General features: G+C 48.3%; 1 protein-coding gene across 3 annotated transcripts in view; it reads right to left on the reverse strand.

The window, feature by feature from the left end:
• Positions 1 to 17,406, reverse strand: part of arhgap40 (Rho GTPase activating protein 40) — a 78,075-nt gene that overhangs the window by 15,047 nt on the left and 45,622 nt on the right. For 2 of the 3 annotated variants that reach the window (XM_084317143.1, XM_084317142.1), the window contains exons 2-5: positions 9,241 to 9,461; positions 7,107 to 7,327; positions 5,510 to 5,585; positions 4,414 to 4,559 (exon numbers count right to left, since the gene is read on the reverse strand). In XM_084317143.1, the coding sequence (XP_084173269.1) occupies positions 4,414 to 4,559; positions 5,510 to 5,585; positions 7,107 to 7,327; positions 9,241 to 9,442 (645 nt within the window). In that variant the 5' untranslated portion in view covers positions 9,443 to 9,461. Of the gene's footprint in view, positions 1 to 4,413; positions 4,560 to 5,509; positions 5,586 to 7,106; positions 7,328 to 9,240; positions 9,462 to 15,998; positions 16,332 to 17,406 lie in introns of those variants that run through there. The other variant, XM_084317141.1, reaches the window with a different exon arrangement.

Genomic DNA, 17,406 nt, shown 5'->3' on the forward strand with positions numbered 1-17,406 from the left:
GACCAAACCTAAGTATGTATACTATGTGCAATACAAAGCGGGGATCTTTTGCCTAGAGGTCACTGTTTGACATTAGAGATTCTACCTTTAAGACATGAGACAGTGGGAGTCTGAAAGGACATGAGACAAGAATGAGATGAAGATGTGTAGGAACAGGCCTGACAGAGGGATGGAGACATGAAAGAGGAAGAGGAGATGGGGGGGGGGGCAGAGGAAGGAGCACAGGAGAGGAGGTGGGAGGAACAGACAGGAGAGGAGGTGGGAGGAACAGACAGGAGAGGAGGTGGGAGGAACAGACAGGAGAGGAGGTGGGAGGGACAGAGACAAGGAGAGGAGGTGGGAGGAACAGACAGGAGAGGAGGTGGGAGGAACAGATACAAGGAGAGGAGGTGGGAGGGACAGAGACAAGGAGAGGAGGTGGGAGGAACAGAGACAAGGAGAGGAGGTGGGAGGAACAGATACAAGGAGAGGAGGTGGGAGGAACAGACAGGAGAGGAGGTGGGAGGAACAGATGCAAGGAGAGGAGGTGGGAGGAACAGAGACAGACAGAAGAGGAAGTGGGAGGAACAGAGACAAGGAGAGGAGGTGGGAGGGACAGAGACAAGGAGAGGAGGTGGGAGGAACAGATACAAGGAGAGGAGGTGGGAGGAACAGAGACAAGGAGAGGAGGTGGGAGGAACAGATACAAGGAGAGGAGGTGGGAGGAACAGAGACAAGGAGAGGAGGTGGGAGGGACAGATACAGACAGAAGAGGAGGTGGGAGGAACAGAGACAAGGAGAGGAGGTGGGAGGAACAGATACAAGGAGAGGAGGTGGGAGGGACAGAGACGAGGAGAGGAGGTGGGAGGGACAGAGACGAGGAGAGGAGGTGGGAGGAACAGAGACAAGGAGAGGAGGTGGGAGGAACAGATACAAGGAGAGGAGGTGGGAGGGACAGAGACAAAGAGAGGAGGTGGGAGGAACAGACAGGAGAGGAGGTGGGAGGAACAGATACAAGGAGAGGAGGTGGGAGGAACAGAGACAAAGAGAGGAGGTGGGAGGAACAGATACAAGGAGAGGAGGTGGGAGGAACAGAGACAAGGAGAGGAGGTGGGAGGAACAGAGACAAGGAGAGGAGGTGGGAGGGACAGAGACAAGGAGAGGAGGTGGGAGGAACAGAGACAAGGAGAGGAGGTGGGAGGAACAGATACAAGGAGAGGAGGTGGGAGGGACAGATACAAGGAGAGGAGGTGGGAGGAACAGAGACAGACAGAAGAGGAAGTGGGAGGAACAGAGACAAGGAGAGGAGGTGGGAGGAACAGAGACAGACAGAAGAGGAAGTGGGAGGAACAGAGACAAGGAGAGGAGGTGGGAGGGACAGAGACAAGGAGAGGAGGTGGGAGGAACAGATACAAGGAGAGGAGGTGGGAGGAACAGAGACAAGGAGAGGAGGTGGGAGGGACAGATACAAGGAGAGGAGGTGGGAGGAACAGAGACAAGGAGAGGAGGTGGGAGGAACAGAGACAAAGAGAGGAGGTGGGAGGAACAGATACAAGGAGAGGAGGTGGGAGGGACAGATACAAGGAGAGGAGGTGGGAGGGACAGAGACAAGGAGAGGAGGTGGGAGGGACAGATACAAGGAGAGGAGGTGGGAGGGACAGAGACGAGGAGAGGAGGTGGGAGGGACAGATACAAGGAGAGGAGGTGGGAGGAACAGAGACAAGGAGAGGAGGTGGGAGGAACAGAGACGAGGAGAGGAGGTGGGAGGAACAGAGACGAGGAGAGGAGGTGGGAGGGACAGAGACAAGGAGAGGAGGTGGGAGGAACAGATACAGACAGGAGAGGAGGTGGGAGGAACAGATACAAGGAGAGGAGGTGGGAGGGACAGAGATGAGGAGAGGAGGTGGGAGGAACAGATACAAGGAGAGGAGGTGGGAGGAACAGAGACGAGGAGAGGAGGTGGGAGGGACAGAGACGAGGAGAGGAGGTGGGAGGAACAGATACAAGGAGAGGTGGGAGGAACAGAGACAAGGAGAGGAGGTGGGAGGAACAGAGACAGACAGGAGAGGAGGTGGGAGGAACAGAGACAAAGAGAGGAGGTGGGAGGAACAGATACAAGGAGAGGAGGTGGGAGGGACAGATACAAGGAGAGGAGGTGGGAGGGACAGAGACAAGGAGAGGAGGTGGGAGGGACAGAAACAAGGAGAGGAGGTGGGAGGAACAGAGACAAAGAGAGGAGGTGGGAGGGACAGAGACAGACAGGAGAGGAGGTGGGAGGGACAGAGACAATGAGAGGAGGTGGGAGGGACAGAGACAGACAGGAGAGGAGGTGGGAGGAACAGATACAAGGAGAGGAGGTGGGAGGGACAGAGACAAGGAGAGGAGGTGGGAGGAACAGAGACAGACAGGAGAGGAGGTGGGAGGGACAGAGACAATGAGAGGAGGTGGGAGGGACAGAGACAGACAGGAGAGGAGGTGGGAGGAACAGATACAAGGAGAGGAGGTGGGAGGGACAGAGACGAGGAGAGGAGGTGGGAGGAACAGAGACAAGGAGAGGAGGTGGGAGGGACAGATACAAGGAGAGGAGGTGGGAGGGACAGAAACAAGGAGAGGAGGTGGGAGGAACAGAGACAAGGAGAGGAGGTGGGAGGGACAGAAACAAGGAGAGGAGGTGGGAGGGACAGATACAAGGAGAGGAGGTGGGAGGGACAGATACAAGGAGAGGAGGTGGGAGGGACAGAGACAAGGAGAGGAGGTGGGAGGAACAGATACAAGGAGGAGGTGGGAGGGACAGAGACGAGGAGAGGAGGTGGGAGGAACAGAGACAGACAGGAGAGGAGGTGGGAGGAACAGAGACAAGGAGAGGAGGTGGGAGGAACAGAGACAAGGAGAGGAGGTGGGAGGAACAGAGACAAAGAGAGGAGGTGGGAGGGACAGAGACAGACAGGAGAGGAGGTGGGAGGGACAGAGACAATGAGAGGAGGTGGGAGGGACAGAGACATACAGGAGAGGAGGTGGGAGGAACAGATACAAGGAGAGGAGGTGGGAGGGACAGAGACAAGGAGAGGAGGTGGGAGGGACAGAGACAGACAGGAGAGGAGGTGGGAGGAACAGATACAAGGAGAGGAGGTGGGAGGGACAGAGACAATGAGAGTAGGTGGGAGGAACAGAGACAGACAGGAGAGGAGGTGGGAGGAACAGATACAAGGAGAGGAGGTGGGAGGGACAGAGACAGACAGGAGAGGAGGTGGGAGGGACAGATACAAGGAGAGGAGGTGGGAGGAACAGAGACAAAGAGAGGAGGTGGGAGGGACAGATACAAGGAGAGGAGGTGGGAGGGACAGAGACAGACAGGAGAGGAGGTGGGAGGGACAGATACAAGGAGAGGAGGTGGGAGGAACAGAGACAAAGAGAGGAGGTGGGAGGGACAGATACAAGAAGAGGAGGTGGGAGGAACAGATACAAGGAGAGGAGGTGGGAGGGACAGAAACAAGGAGAGGAGGTGGGAGGGACAGATACAAGGAGAGGAGGTGGGAGGGACAGATACAAGGAGAGGAGGTGGGAGGGACAGATACAAGGAGAGGAGGTGGGAGGGACAGAGACAAGGAGAGGAGGTGGGAGGGACAGATACAAGGAGAGGAGGTGGGAGGAACAGATACAAGGAGAGGAGGTGGGAGGAACAGAGACAAGGAGAGGAGGTGGGAGGGACAGAGACGAGGAGAGGAGGTGGGAGGAACAGAGACAAGGAGAGGAGGTGGGAGGAACAGAGACAAGGAGAGGAGGTGGGAGGAACAGATACAAGGAGAGGAGGTGGGAGGGACAGATACAAGGAGAGGAGGTGGGAGGAACAGAGACAGACAGGAGAGGAGGTGGGAGGAACAGATACAAGGAGAGGAGGTGGGAGGAACAGATACAAGGAGAGGAGGTGGGAGGAACAGAGACAAGGAGAGGAGGTGGGAGGAACAGATACAAGGAGAGGAGGTGGGAGGGACAGAGACAGACAGGAGAGGAGGTGGGAGGAACAGATACAAGGAGAGGAGGTGGGAGGAACAGATACAAGGAGAGGAGGTGGGAGGAACAGAGACAAGGAGAGGAGGTGGGAGGAACAGATACAAGGAGAGGAGGTGGGAGGGACAGAGACAGACAGGAGAGGAGGTGGGAGGAACAGAGACAAGGAGAGGAGGTGGGGGGAACAGATACAAGGAGAGGAGGTGGGAGGAACAGAGACAAGGAGAGGAGGTGGGAGGAACAGATACAAGGAGAGGAGGTGGGAGGAAAGGAGCAGAGAAGAGACTCAAAGAGAATGAGGAGAGCCTCAAGGAAAGGAGGGGGAAAAGGGGCAGAGAAGAGAGGAAAAGAGACAAAGAGGAGAGAAGAGAGAAAATATGAGAGAGAAGATAGAATGTGAGAAAGAAAAGAGAGTCAGGTCCTTACAGGCAGGGTACCATCTTCTTTCCTGCGGTGCATGTTCGGTGGCAGCTTGGCCTGCCTTTGGAAGATGACAGCCTGTTCACAGTAGGCCACGTCTGTGATGAAGATCTCCTCCTTAGGAACCCCCCGTTGCTTCTCAGGGGTCACCACTGGGCAGGACACACACACACACACACAGTCATAAATAGTGCAAAAACTGTAATCAAGAACATGAAATAAATAGGAACACAGGAGCACATTTACACTGAAGTCAAAAAATATAAAAACGAATTACATTATGAGGTAATATGAAGAACTTTAGTATCTTCCAAATGCAAAACAGCAGAAGGACTGGTTAGAATAAATGTGTATGTGTGTGTGTCTGTGTGTGCACGTGCGCACATGAGCGTAAGCCTGGAAAACCACACTGACTAAGAAAAATAACTTTTACAACTAGTATGAGGAAATATGTGGGACGTCATAAATGTCACATGTTTTTATCACACCTATCTAATGAGGAAGTGAAAAATATAAACAAAGACTTGAGATCATAACACCCCATGATTGATTACAGCAGGCTGACATTTGCCAACAGACAGGTACTCAAACAGCCGACCAAGAAAAATAAAACCGGCCCACAAGTGGATCTTCATCAGGTCATACAAACAATACTGAAGTTGTGATGGTGTTTGTACGACCCGATGGAGATCAACAGAAGGAATTCAAACGACGTCACATTTCACAGCTGTTTTAGTGTTTGTCCTCTAATTCCGCCCCATTGTCGTCAGCCACTGATGCGTTCCCATACAATGGTTTCTATATTCTCTGTAGGCACGGCGAGGCAGGCCAGGTGAAGGCTGGCACTGCGGGGCCACTGACCTCTCCTTGCCAAACAATTCAAATGCAAGATAACAGGATAAACTACTCCAAATCCGGCCAGTGAATCCTGATGCTCACCCGACTGCTGGAAGATCCCTTTTTCATTGAGATGTGCAATCAAGTATATATATATATATTTTTTTTTGGACAGACAAGTGGTTTGTAAGTTGATACACATCTCGTTCACATTCCTCATTCTGCGCACTTGGGTGTATAAAGATGACTTGTGTGAGGCTTTTACCTGATAGGGGCATTTTGCCAGCTGAGCCCATACTGGTTCTGGCTAGGGTCTCACCGTCCTCAGACTCTGGGAGTGTCTGGTGGGAGAGAGAGGGAGAGAACATGATCAATCAAATGATCAAATGTAACACCGGGAATTAATGGGAAAGTTCTATACATATCTTTATGGATGTATGGGGAAACTTGTTTTTTAAGGTTGCTTTAATTACCCTTTTTGGGGGTGGGGGGGGGGGGGTCGCTGCATTCGAAATACACAATGCCATCATTACATGACATGCGCCATTGAACCACAGGAAAGATTTGAAACGTACGTAGATTTAATTTTACATAATTTGTTTGACGTGGCCATAAACAGACCAGGGGGTGCTTGAGCACAAGGAACTACAAGATAAATCTGTTGTATCTGCCAACGGAAACAAGGACGTTTTACTGCTTATTTTACTGTTGGGAATGTTTCTTTCACTTTCAGTGGCATCAGATGAACAGATGGATAAAGAGGAGACCGGGGAATGGTAAATGGTAGGTCTGCATTCATATAGCGCTTTTATACTAACTGCTTTACAACTTGTGCCTCATATTCACCCATTCACACACACATTCACACCAGGTGACCATGCAAGGTGCCAACCTGCTCATCGGGAGCAGTTAGGGGTTAAGCGTCTTGCTCAAGGACACTTCGACGCTGCCGGGAGGAGCCGGAATCGAACCAGGCAGAAACCTTCCGATTACCAGCCTACCGATCTACCTCCTGAGCCACTGTCGCCCCGAACAGGAACAGATAGCGATCAGAGCAGCAGTGTTTGTATTCCCCCGTCAGGATGGCTCAGACAGGCTGGACAAAGCATGGCCTTTCACTTCCTTTTATTCTCATAGGCCAGCCCCCCTCTCCCCCACCCCCCACGTATGGGACATGACAGTCGAATACACAGGGAGGATTGATTGAGGATCCTGAGAGGGAAGACTGGAGAGTCGGATGTTCCTCTGCGTGTGATCTCTGTACTGACAGGTAGCGCTGTAAGTCAGGAGAGAAGGTTCTACACAGGATCTGTAGGCGTTTCACATGGGAGTTCGTTTGAACAAGTCTGTCACACAAAGAACAAACCCCAGGGAGATGGATGAAACTGCTTTCTATGTGACTGTGTCTAATGAGGGGGATTCTCTGCTCTTGCCCGGCGTGGTGTAATGTCAATATGAAGTTTGATACAGTCACAGCACCTCATCACCCTCAACGACGTGAACACACAATAAACCACACACACACACACACACACACACACACACACACACACACACACACACACACACACACACACACACACACACACACACACACACACACACACACACACACACACACACACACACACACACACACACACACACACACACACACACACACACACACACACACACACACACACACACACACACACACACACACACACAAATATAGAACTTAAAAGAAAAGGCTCTTGATACTGTCAGAACTCCCACTGTACACACGGGAGAACCATTCAAAGTTATGTTTGAGCTGAAGAGGGAGGCTCTGATCTTACAAGTAAAATTGATTTATTTTAGATTTTTCGGCAGACGCTTACCCGAGCGATGGGGGAGTGGAAGATGTCCCGGACGTCGCGGGGTGGCGCCTTGTTCCTCTTGCGGAGGGTCAGGGTGTAGGAGTCCAGTCTGCGCTGGACGGCCTGGGCCTGGGTCCGGGTCAGAGTGGACAGCAGCACGGCCTTGTCCACATCCTCGCTGTCGTCGCTGATCAGGGTGGAGAGACCCGCGTCGGCCAACCACTGCTCCTCCAGGTCACCGTCTGGACACACACACACAATCAATTGTTTTCTTGAGACATGTAATCAAGGTTTGTTTTTTAACAGACAAGTCGTTTTGTAAGTTGATACGCATCTCATCCTCATTCCTCACTCTGTCACCATTTAATATTTCTGTGTCAACAGGCGTAGTTCCAAGTACCTGGAAAACGTCTCATGTATCTCAATTACATAAAAAGGTGGAGATACAGTAGAAGTGACCTAAATAAATATAGACCAATCTCCAAACTGAGAATCCTGAAATCGTAGGTAAACAACCAAGATTTCAAGATCCTCCTCATCACCTACAAAGCCCTTCACACCCTTGCCCCCCAGTACCTAGCTGACCTCCTCCATCCCTACATCCCGCCCCGGAGGCTGTGGTCCTCTGACTCCGGTCTCCTCTCCATCCCCACCACCAACATGCAGACTGTCGGACCCAGAGCCTTCTCTGTTGCTGCACCCACCCTCTGGAACTCACTCCCTCCAAACATCCGTAGTGCTACATCCCTGCACTCTTTCAAATCCCAACTCAAAACCCACCTCTTCACCAAATTTGTAAATACAATTGTGTTATCCTTGGATAACAGATATGAAAACTTTAGGCATGACTCTGAGCCAAGGCACAGAGGGGATAGGTACACATATGATAGTCACAAGCACAGGCTAAGGATTTAAGATATCGACAAAAGTCTACTTTTAAAACGACAAGTCTACTTGTTCTATGGGTGTAGTTGAAAACACTTGCAGCAGACCACTGGGAAACAGGTACATTTGGCAGTCCTAGTAGGGCTGAGGGTCATTGGGCAGTCCTAGTAGGGCTGAGGGTCATTGGGCAGTAGCAGTCCTAGTAGGGCTGAGGGTCATTGGGCAGTCCTAGTAGGGCTGAGGGTCATTGGGCAGTACTAGTAGGGCTGAGGGTCATTGGGCAGTAGCAGTCCTAGTAGGGCTGAGGGTCAATGGGCAGTCCTAGTAGGGCTGAGGGTCATTGGGAAGTAGCAGTACTAGTAGGGCTGAGGGTCATTGGGCAGTAGCAGTCCTAGTAGGGCTGAGGGTCATTGGGCAGTAGCAGTCCTAGTAGGGCTGAGAGTCATTGGGCAGTAGCAGTCCTAGTAGGGCTGAGGGTCATTGGGCAGTAGCAGTCCTAGTAGGGCTGAGGGTCATTGGGCAGTAGCAGTCCTAGTAGGGCTGAGGGTCATTGGGCAGTAGCAGTACTAGTAGGGCTGAGGGTCATTGGGCAGTAGCAGTCCTAGTAGGGCTGAGGGTCATTGGGCAGTAGCAGTCCTAGTAGGGCTGAGGGTCATTGGGCAGTCCTAGTAGGGATCTGACACAGCCAGAAGTTCCCCTCGAGAACTACAGACACAAGGGGGACGTAAACAATGCTTTACCTTCTCCTTTCTGTTAAACCATGAACACATCCAGGGCCGGGCGTAAATACAAACAAACACATGCAGGTTTAAAGACACGCAGCAGATAGAATCACGCTGGCATGAACAGAGACACACAATGCAGATGGTCAACATGATCAGGGACATGCACACGCACGCGGCACACACACCACCACCACCACACCATGCACATGGCATGTACTGTATGTATACATGTCAAAGACTTCTATTATATACATGCTCACACACACACACACACACACACACACACACACATACACACAATTATTATGTACATGGCATGTATACATGTCAAAGACTTCTAGTATTATATACATGCTCACATATTATGTACATGGCATGTTATACATGTCAAAGACTTCTATTATATACATGCTCACACATACACACTCACATGACGGTACAACAGGAACTACAGCAAAAGGTTTATTTAACTATATGACCGATCACTAGGGAACTGGCGCACCGTGATGCCATACAGTACAACAACACGCATCACTTCCTCTTACCCTCAGAGTATCTGGAGTCTCTCCTGCTGCAGTCCAGGTCCGCGTAGCCACTCCCCTGGCGGATGGTCTCCACCTCACTCCAGAAGGAGTCCAGGCACAGCTCGTCGGGGTGCTCCTCCTGGTCCAGGGACGAGGGTGTGTGCGCAGCGGTGCGTTCAGCGGCTGCCTGGTCCTGCGGGCTGGCCCAGGGCTCCACGTTCATCTCGGAGGGGCTGGAATCTCTGAGGCACCAAACAAGCACACACACAGACGTACACAAACAAACATGCACGCACACACACATACAGACAGACATACAGACAACACACAGAAGACCTGATGATGAGCACAGCGATGCAGAGGAGAATGCAGCCAGGAGGGAGATGGAGAGACTAAAGGAGAGTGATGGGAGAGAGAGAGAGAGAGAGAGAGAGAGAAGAGAGAGAGAGAGAGAGAGAGAGAGAGAGAGAGAGAGAGAGAGAGAGAGAGAGAGAGAGAGAGAGAGAGAGAGAGAGAGAGAGAGAGAGAGAGAGAGAGAGAGAGAGAGAGAGAGAGAGAGAGAGAGAGAGAGAGAGAGAGAGAGAGAGAGAGAGAGAGATGGCGAACAGCGTGGACACAAAGGAGTCTCTATTGTTCTGGCAAAAATGTGGCCCGGAGGCATAATACCAAGTCTGACCACCAGGTGTCACTGTGGGTCTGTAAGCTCTGGACTTCCTCGGGTTACACCTTCTCATCCTTCAAAACACCCTTGGTTTACAAGGACGTGAGAGGATTAAACCAGCACACAATGTGTGCAATGCTTAATGTGTCATGTCTCACTGTTTACCATACAGATTTATTTCTGGCAACCTCCAATGATATCACATAGATTTAGCCACAAACAGATTTCCCATTTCTTGTTTTCTTTGTGCCGTTTGATTCTGTGTATAATACAGGCCTATAATCGGTAAGCCACCCAGTCTCCCACCACCACAAATGACCTGAAGCCCTGGGAGAAACTGAAACGAAAGGACCAAAGTAAAAAAAAAAAAAACTGAATGAAAGATATAGCCTTGCAATCCACCGCAAGTAACACTGCAAGACCAGTAGATCAGATAGCCTACTGCTTTCTGTCTGCCGCATGACAGACAACGGCGACTATTGTTCTCAAGGCAACAATGACTGACACACACACACACGGCAGGGCAGGCACAGTAGCTGACTCCACGGTAGAGTCACAGTACCCCTGCGGTCCTGCAGACAGGAAGTGGTCGGCTGACTCACTCCGTTGGTGTGCACTTAGGGTCACGTTCGACCAGTCAGCGATTCTCAGGAGAGATTCCATTCTCTCCTCTGCTCTGCCTCTGGAATGCACTTCACATGTCTGGTGTCTTACTAAAATGTCGTTTCCGTGGGAGTTCAAGAGCAGAAGACAAGACATTGGCATGTTTTGCATTACAGAAACACCTGACTTGGTTTGGGTTTTTAAGTCATGATGATCTTATCAAGCCTAGTTCCTCTTTCACCCCCCCCCCCCCCCCCCCCCCCCCCCCCCCCCCCATCAACAGTGAGGAAATGTTCCTTTATCTCCTGTTTTCAATTCAACAAGCTACTTTGATAGAACAATCTCTTCCAGATGAGTCCTTTTGACAAGTTAAACTGGTTTCATGGCCAGGGTCAGTTTCAGTGAGCTACTTCTAACTCACAGAGAGCTTCTTAAATGACTCAAGAATACAAGTCTCATGATCTCAATGAAAGAATGTGGACAGCTGTCTATAATCCACTCCCTGAAGTATATGTGGCATGGTGCAATGCAAAGCGACCCACTGTTCCTTAAACACATAGCACTGTAGCACGGTGCATTAGCCTGCTTATTTTAAACACTGAGGAAATATACAAGTACTACTCGGTTGTCATTTTGAAAGAAGTCACAGAAGAGTCACAAAGACTATCACATGCTTCCTCCGACACATGTGTTACCCAGCCCACCGCTTCTTTTCACCTGGCAGCGTGGACTCTCACTGGGAGAGTGTAACGTGTGGAAGGTCACACTACCTCTCCTAGATCCTTCCCTTGCTGTGCAGGCACCCCGACCGAACTGTGGGAGTCGCTGTTTACAACGACCAGGACGTGTAAAGATTTTCCCTAACGCACTTTCAGTTCCGCGTTCGGGTTCCGCGATCTGATTGGCCACTGACGTTTCTCTTAGCGCCAATTGCGTTACGCCTAGTTCTGCCTCTAACAGCCTGCTAGCTAGCTAACTCCTAGTCCTATCACTGGATAAGCTTGGCGACTCTTTCGAAGTTGGTTAAGGTTAGAGTTTGGAATCAGGGCTGGTGGTCTATCGCCCTGCTCTAAACCAAACTCTAACCAACTTCGAAAGAGTCGCCAAGCTTAACCAGTTATAGAACTAGGCGTAACACGATTGGCGCTGAGAGAAACGTCAGTGGCCAATCAGATCGCGGCACCGAGGGAACTGAAAGTGCGTTAGGGAAAATCTTTGCGCGACCAGGAAAACCTTGCCGGGTTTCCCACCCGCTAACACTGCCAATCATATTAGTATGGACGGTCGGCCAACCCGGAAGCACCACAGCTGGATTCGATCCCACTGTCTCTGTGGTGGTACAGACGATTGGTCCATACCTGTCAACACTCCCGTTTTTCCCAGGATTCTCCCGTATTTCAACGTTCTCTCCCGCCGTCCTCCCGTTAAAATAATTTCCCATGTTTTTCCAGTTTTTTTTTTATTTATACAAAATGGCTGCAATTCCCCTCTGTGACGACAGGTGGCAGCAGTGTAGATTAGAACGTTAGCACAGGAAGTCAGACCGGAAGACTGTTGCCGACAAACTACTACACTTGATCTTAGCCAAAAGGCCAAGAAGCGCCCGACAAACTTCTTCTTCTTCTTCTTCTTCTTCTTATTGAGGTTTAACGGCGGCGGGCCACTTTTAGGGCATTACCGCCATCTTCTGGAATCCTTTACCTCCTAATGTCCATTTTTTGCTTCCCAATGAAGTGCAGCTAATGCTGCTCCTCCCTGACTGAGCACCCCTCTCTGAGACAAACTGTCGGGCAAAGTGGGGTTGTTCCCGGAGAGCTCACTCTCGGCCGTGGTTTCTCAGTGTATAATGTATGGTGCTCTCCCTCAACATGCGAGTAGGGTGAGACAACACCATTCTTTAGTCCAAATAATACCTTACTTTATACTATATTATTGTCATTTGTTTAATGTAAAGTCAGTCTTACATTGGCACTGCTTTAACATTGCATTTACCCATAATCCATTGCTGTATTAGACCCATGTGCCAGTATAACTTTTGTAAAGTGATGAAGCGCAAATGTAAAGTTAATCAATACACAATGAAACAATATCTTTATCTATATCACATGTCAAAACTACTTTAATAAAACAAGATTTCCGTTTTTCATTTCTACTCATTCATCCAAAACAAGCAACAGCAATTCTACTTCTGCATGCACCGGGAGAATTGAGCTCATAGCACAGATTTGGAGTTGATAGAATGGACATTGCTGTTCTTAGGAAATGTTGCACATGGTGGAAATAATGGAAATTAACATTTCTAACATTAACATTTAGTGTATGTTTAAAGTTGATACATTGAGGCATGGTAGAATTTCACTTTATATTACAGCAGTATCCATTTTTAACATTACAATTAGTGTCTGACACTATAGACACATGTTAAAAGTCAAAGTCAACTTTGTCATTTTCCAATTTGTGCAAGACATACAGAAAAATTCAATTACGTGCCCCCCTTCCCACATAGGACACAATATACAACACACAGGACTATGTACAATATAAACAGTACCTACAATTAAATTTATGAATGAATTAAATAAGAGGTAAAAGAGAACTTAGTGTAAATATTCCTTAATTTGGGTTAACGTTATAAAAATCCTATTGTATTCAACAAATTAATTATGATACACCACAATGTGCCCTTTCTATCTATTCTAAATCTATGGCCTTGCGATTCCACGGCTGCACAGTGCCGACAAGAGCAGGCGTTCCATCTCCTCTACAGAAACACTGACACTTCCATTCATTTAATGCAGGGATGTACACAGCATTTCACTTTCAACCAGGTATCTGATTAATTTAATGTAGCAATTAGTAGTTCACCCAGTTCTTGGGTACATACAGGTTTTGACCAGCAGATGGCAGCGACGAGGCAGCTCAGCAGAGAGCAGCTGTCAACAAACATCCTAACAGAAAATATATACATACGAGGGGTAGGAGACTACATTGGGAGGGGGGCGGGGCGAAATCTCCAGTTTTTTCAAATCCCAATGTTGACAGCTATATGGCTTAGTCCGCTGCGCTACCCAAGCCTGGGCTATATTCTAACCTACCATAGCAAGCAATTAAGCTACACCATACAATATTGTGCCAGAACAGCATCTCACAGAACTCGCATTCATCTGGAAAGATTTTTTTTTTTTGAACTCTTTGACTAAATGCGGTTTCCACAGAGCTAGACAATATGTGTGTACCTTGGTGCTACACACCATGAAGCAGGCCATCTCCATATCAACATGCTGAGGATATGAAGCCAAGTCTTAACACGCTAGTAACCCTGAGCTAGACCAAGCTGTGTGGACATAATAAGACCTCCTTTTTCTATAGAACATGGCCCAACATCACACACAGCTGTCCTAAGCCAGTATAGTACAGTACAGGCTCTAGCAACCTGCCACTACCTGCAGGTAAGGATGTCAGGCAGGCTGTTACAGTCCTGGTTACTGATCTCTACACACACAAGCACACATGAACACACACACCACACATATGCACTATCTCACACACAAACACACCACAGGTCACTTTAATCACATGAGAAGTCACTTTTTTTTGCACAATCAATCAAACCTTCATTTCACTATATGTCTTGTGTATGTTTGTGATGAATAAACCTCTTGAATCTTGAATCGTATTTCAGTCAAACATACTATTGTTGCTCGACTGTAAATTGTTCATATTCATCTCATACAGAAAGGCAACATGCATGTGTGTGTGTGGGTCTGTAGCCAGGGGTCTTGGTTATGTTGATGGATAGCACAACTGTTTAGCAACTGCACAATGCAACCTAACCTATACACTGCAACTGGGTTCAAATGGATAACCTATAATTCAATAATAATAAAAACCTGTGTCCTCAGATTATGCTGTTGCGCCTCTCAGCTCTTTCTGGTGTTGTACTCTTTACAATCTAATAAACAGTCTACTACAATAAAAGAAAAACAACTTGAAGAACATTAAAATGCTTTCAATATATATATTAAAAAATAAAAATAAACTCTAATCCTAATTAACCTTACTGTCATGCACTTGTCCTAATATACTAACCTTTATACAACGGCATGCAAATTTCTCGATTCTGATTGGCCATTCACACGTCTTTATTGGCAACAATCCACGGTCCTGGGCTCAGGACCCGCCCACAACCAAATCACATAACCCTCCCCGGCTCACTCCGGGAGAAAACAGGATCGCGGACAACAAATGGTTATGTTGAAAGCATCATAACGACTAAATATGAAGCGATTCTGTCAAGGGGAATGTGTTAGTATTTTAAACAATGTTGGATGATGTAATTGATGGGTCTTGACTCAATCTAGAACAAAAGAAAAATCGCGGATTGATTGATAGATTAATTGATTGATTTAAATTTCTTCCTTCCTACTTTCTACTGACTGCAGCGTTCTCTCTCACTCCGACGCTGGCGTACCCACAAACACACACACACACATACACACACACACACACACACACACACACACACACACATACACACACACACGCACACACACACTGTGACACACACACACACACGCACACACACACACACACACACACTCCTGTCTGCAACAGCGGGGGAGTCAGACTGAGAGAGAAGCAGCGCTGTTTTAAGTGAGCATGGTCTATTGAATTGATTGATTGGTTGATTGCTAATTTTATTACTGTACCCCTGGTTTCCAACTGGTTAAGTTTAGGCTAAAAGAAATAAATAAAAAAATAGGGCGAAGAAAACGTTTTTTTCCTATAGGGCAAAGAAAACGTTTTAATAAATTTTCAATCAATCATTCCAATAATACACAGTTGGATGTGTTAGTTGGTTGGATGCACTTCAAGCTGCTTCCACATGAGGCAACTTCTCTCAATCATTCCAATAATACACAGTTGGATGTGTTAGTTTGGTTGGATGCACTTCAAGCTGCTTCCACATGGAGTTGTGGGAACTACTTTTTCTGGCGGATGGTTTTTTCAATAAATCTTCGATTAATGTGTGTTTATTGTATAGAAATAAGGTTGGATGAATCTGGCAGTTGTATAAAAGCTTTACACCACGTGCAGTCGTGATTTGTGACCAATAAACCATGCCTAGGGGGGTCTAACGACCCTCGGCTGCGCCTCGGGCCTAACAACCACCCCTAGGCATGGTTTATTGGTCACAAACCACTCCTGCGTGTGATGTAATGCTTAAACACTGTAGCACTCAACACTGAACATTGTTACTCAGCTGAGTTGTACCCTTCCTGCTGTCTTGTTGTATAAAACTTGTAAAATGTAAATGCTTTTAATTTGAATGGGGCAGCGCAACACAACAAAAGCCAGTCCAGCATCAGTGGTGCTCGCGACCCATATTGAGCCGTACTGTATTGTACCCATTCTGCAATCTGTTAAATAAAGTTTTCATTCATTCATTCATTCATTCATTCATTCATTCATTAATTCATTCATTCATCCCCCCACCCGCCCGCACTCAACCTACCTGGCTGGCTTGATGTGGATGGTGGGCTTCACGAGCCTCCCGCTGTGCGGGTTTCTAACCACACGGACCCTGTGCCATCGGTTCAGCCTGGCGCGAGGAAACTGCCTGGAGGGAGCGAGCATGCTCAGCACAATCTCCTCTCTGCCTCCCATTATATCCAACAACTATAGGGGTCCGAGAAACTACCGTCCAGCGACCAACAAACTGCCGTTAACCAAGTCCTGGAGGAGCCCGAGCTGGTGTGAAAAGAGTGCGTATCTGTCCAGTGCTCCAGTCTCGGTGTGTGTGGTGGTGTGATGGAGTGAAACCACAGGGCTTCTGCGGGGCCCAAGGCTCTGCGTGTTTGTGAGCTTAGAGAAGCTGGGAGAGGAATGTGTGTGTGTGTGTGTGTGTGAGGGGGGGGGGGTTACGCCACCAGATAGCGTCATTCACACCTGTCCCCTCCCTCTCTCTCTCTCCCTCTCTCTGTCTGGCTGACACACCTTTAACTGCACACCTTCAACATCCTAAACTCCACACAGGGGGGGTGGATTAAATGTACTTCTTCCAACTCCCCAGCAACGCACACACAAACCAAAACATTTTCATTGGAACATAATATAGAGATTCCTACTTCCTCTTTCAAGTTCCATTTAAGTCCAGTGGAAATCCCCCCCCCCCCCCTCGCGGCCTCGCCTGATGAATGAAAGTTGACTAAAAAGTCAATCTAAGCCTTAAAAAAGCCCATTGACAAATACAGCTATGGCATTTTTTTTTTTACTTTTAACTTGTCGGTGGGATGTGCATTCTTATCAACCTTGGTGGTAATGCAACTTTATTTAACTGGAATTAAGTTAATCAACCAAAGGTAGTGGATCAGTGTTGACACCATCACCTGCACATCAATCACAACATTGGCATACTTTGCAACACTAGCCCAAAAAGGTGACATAATGACATACTGTACATACTTCTCTCGTGACAGATGCAAGATCTTCATTCTCAAAGATAAAATCATGGCTCAACTTCATACCTGAATGAACAGAGCTATGAGCAGAGCTATAAGTGGGAGGCAACACCGGTGTGTGTGCATGTATGTGGGAGTGTGTGTGTGTGTGGGAGTGTATGTGTATGTGTATGTGTGTGTGTGTGTGTGTGTGTGTGTGTGTGTGTGTGTGTGTGTGTGTGTGTGAGAGAGAGAGTCTGTGTGTGTGGAAGTGAGACAGTTCCTCAAGTTCCTCAAGAGAAACAGGCCCGTCAACATTGCCTTCCAGTGACACTGTGACTGTCATATTGATCATCTCCCTTTCACTGCTCTTTTTTCATGCAGACGATGGGCTCAGTCAGGTGTGAACAACACGCAGGTAACATCGGTGGTAAGGGACAAACCTGTTGTTTATACCGTCACGCCACTGCAAACAATACTCCT

Source organism: Notolepis coatsorum (genome assembly GCF_963971535.1).
Source record: "Notolepis coatsorum genome assembly, chromosome: 6".
NCBI lineage: Eukaryota > Metazoa > Chordata > Actinopteri > Aulopiformes > Paralepididae > Notolepis > Notolepis coatsorum.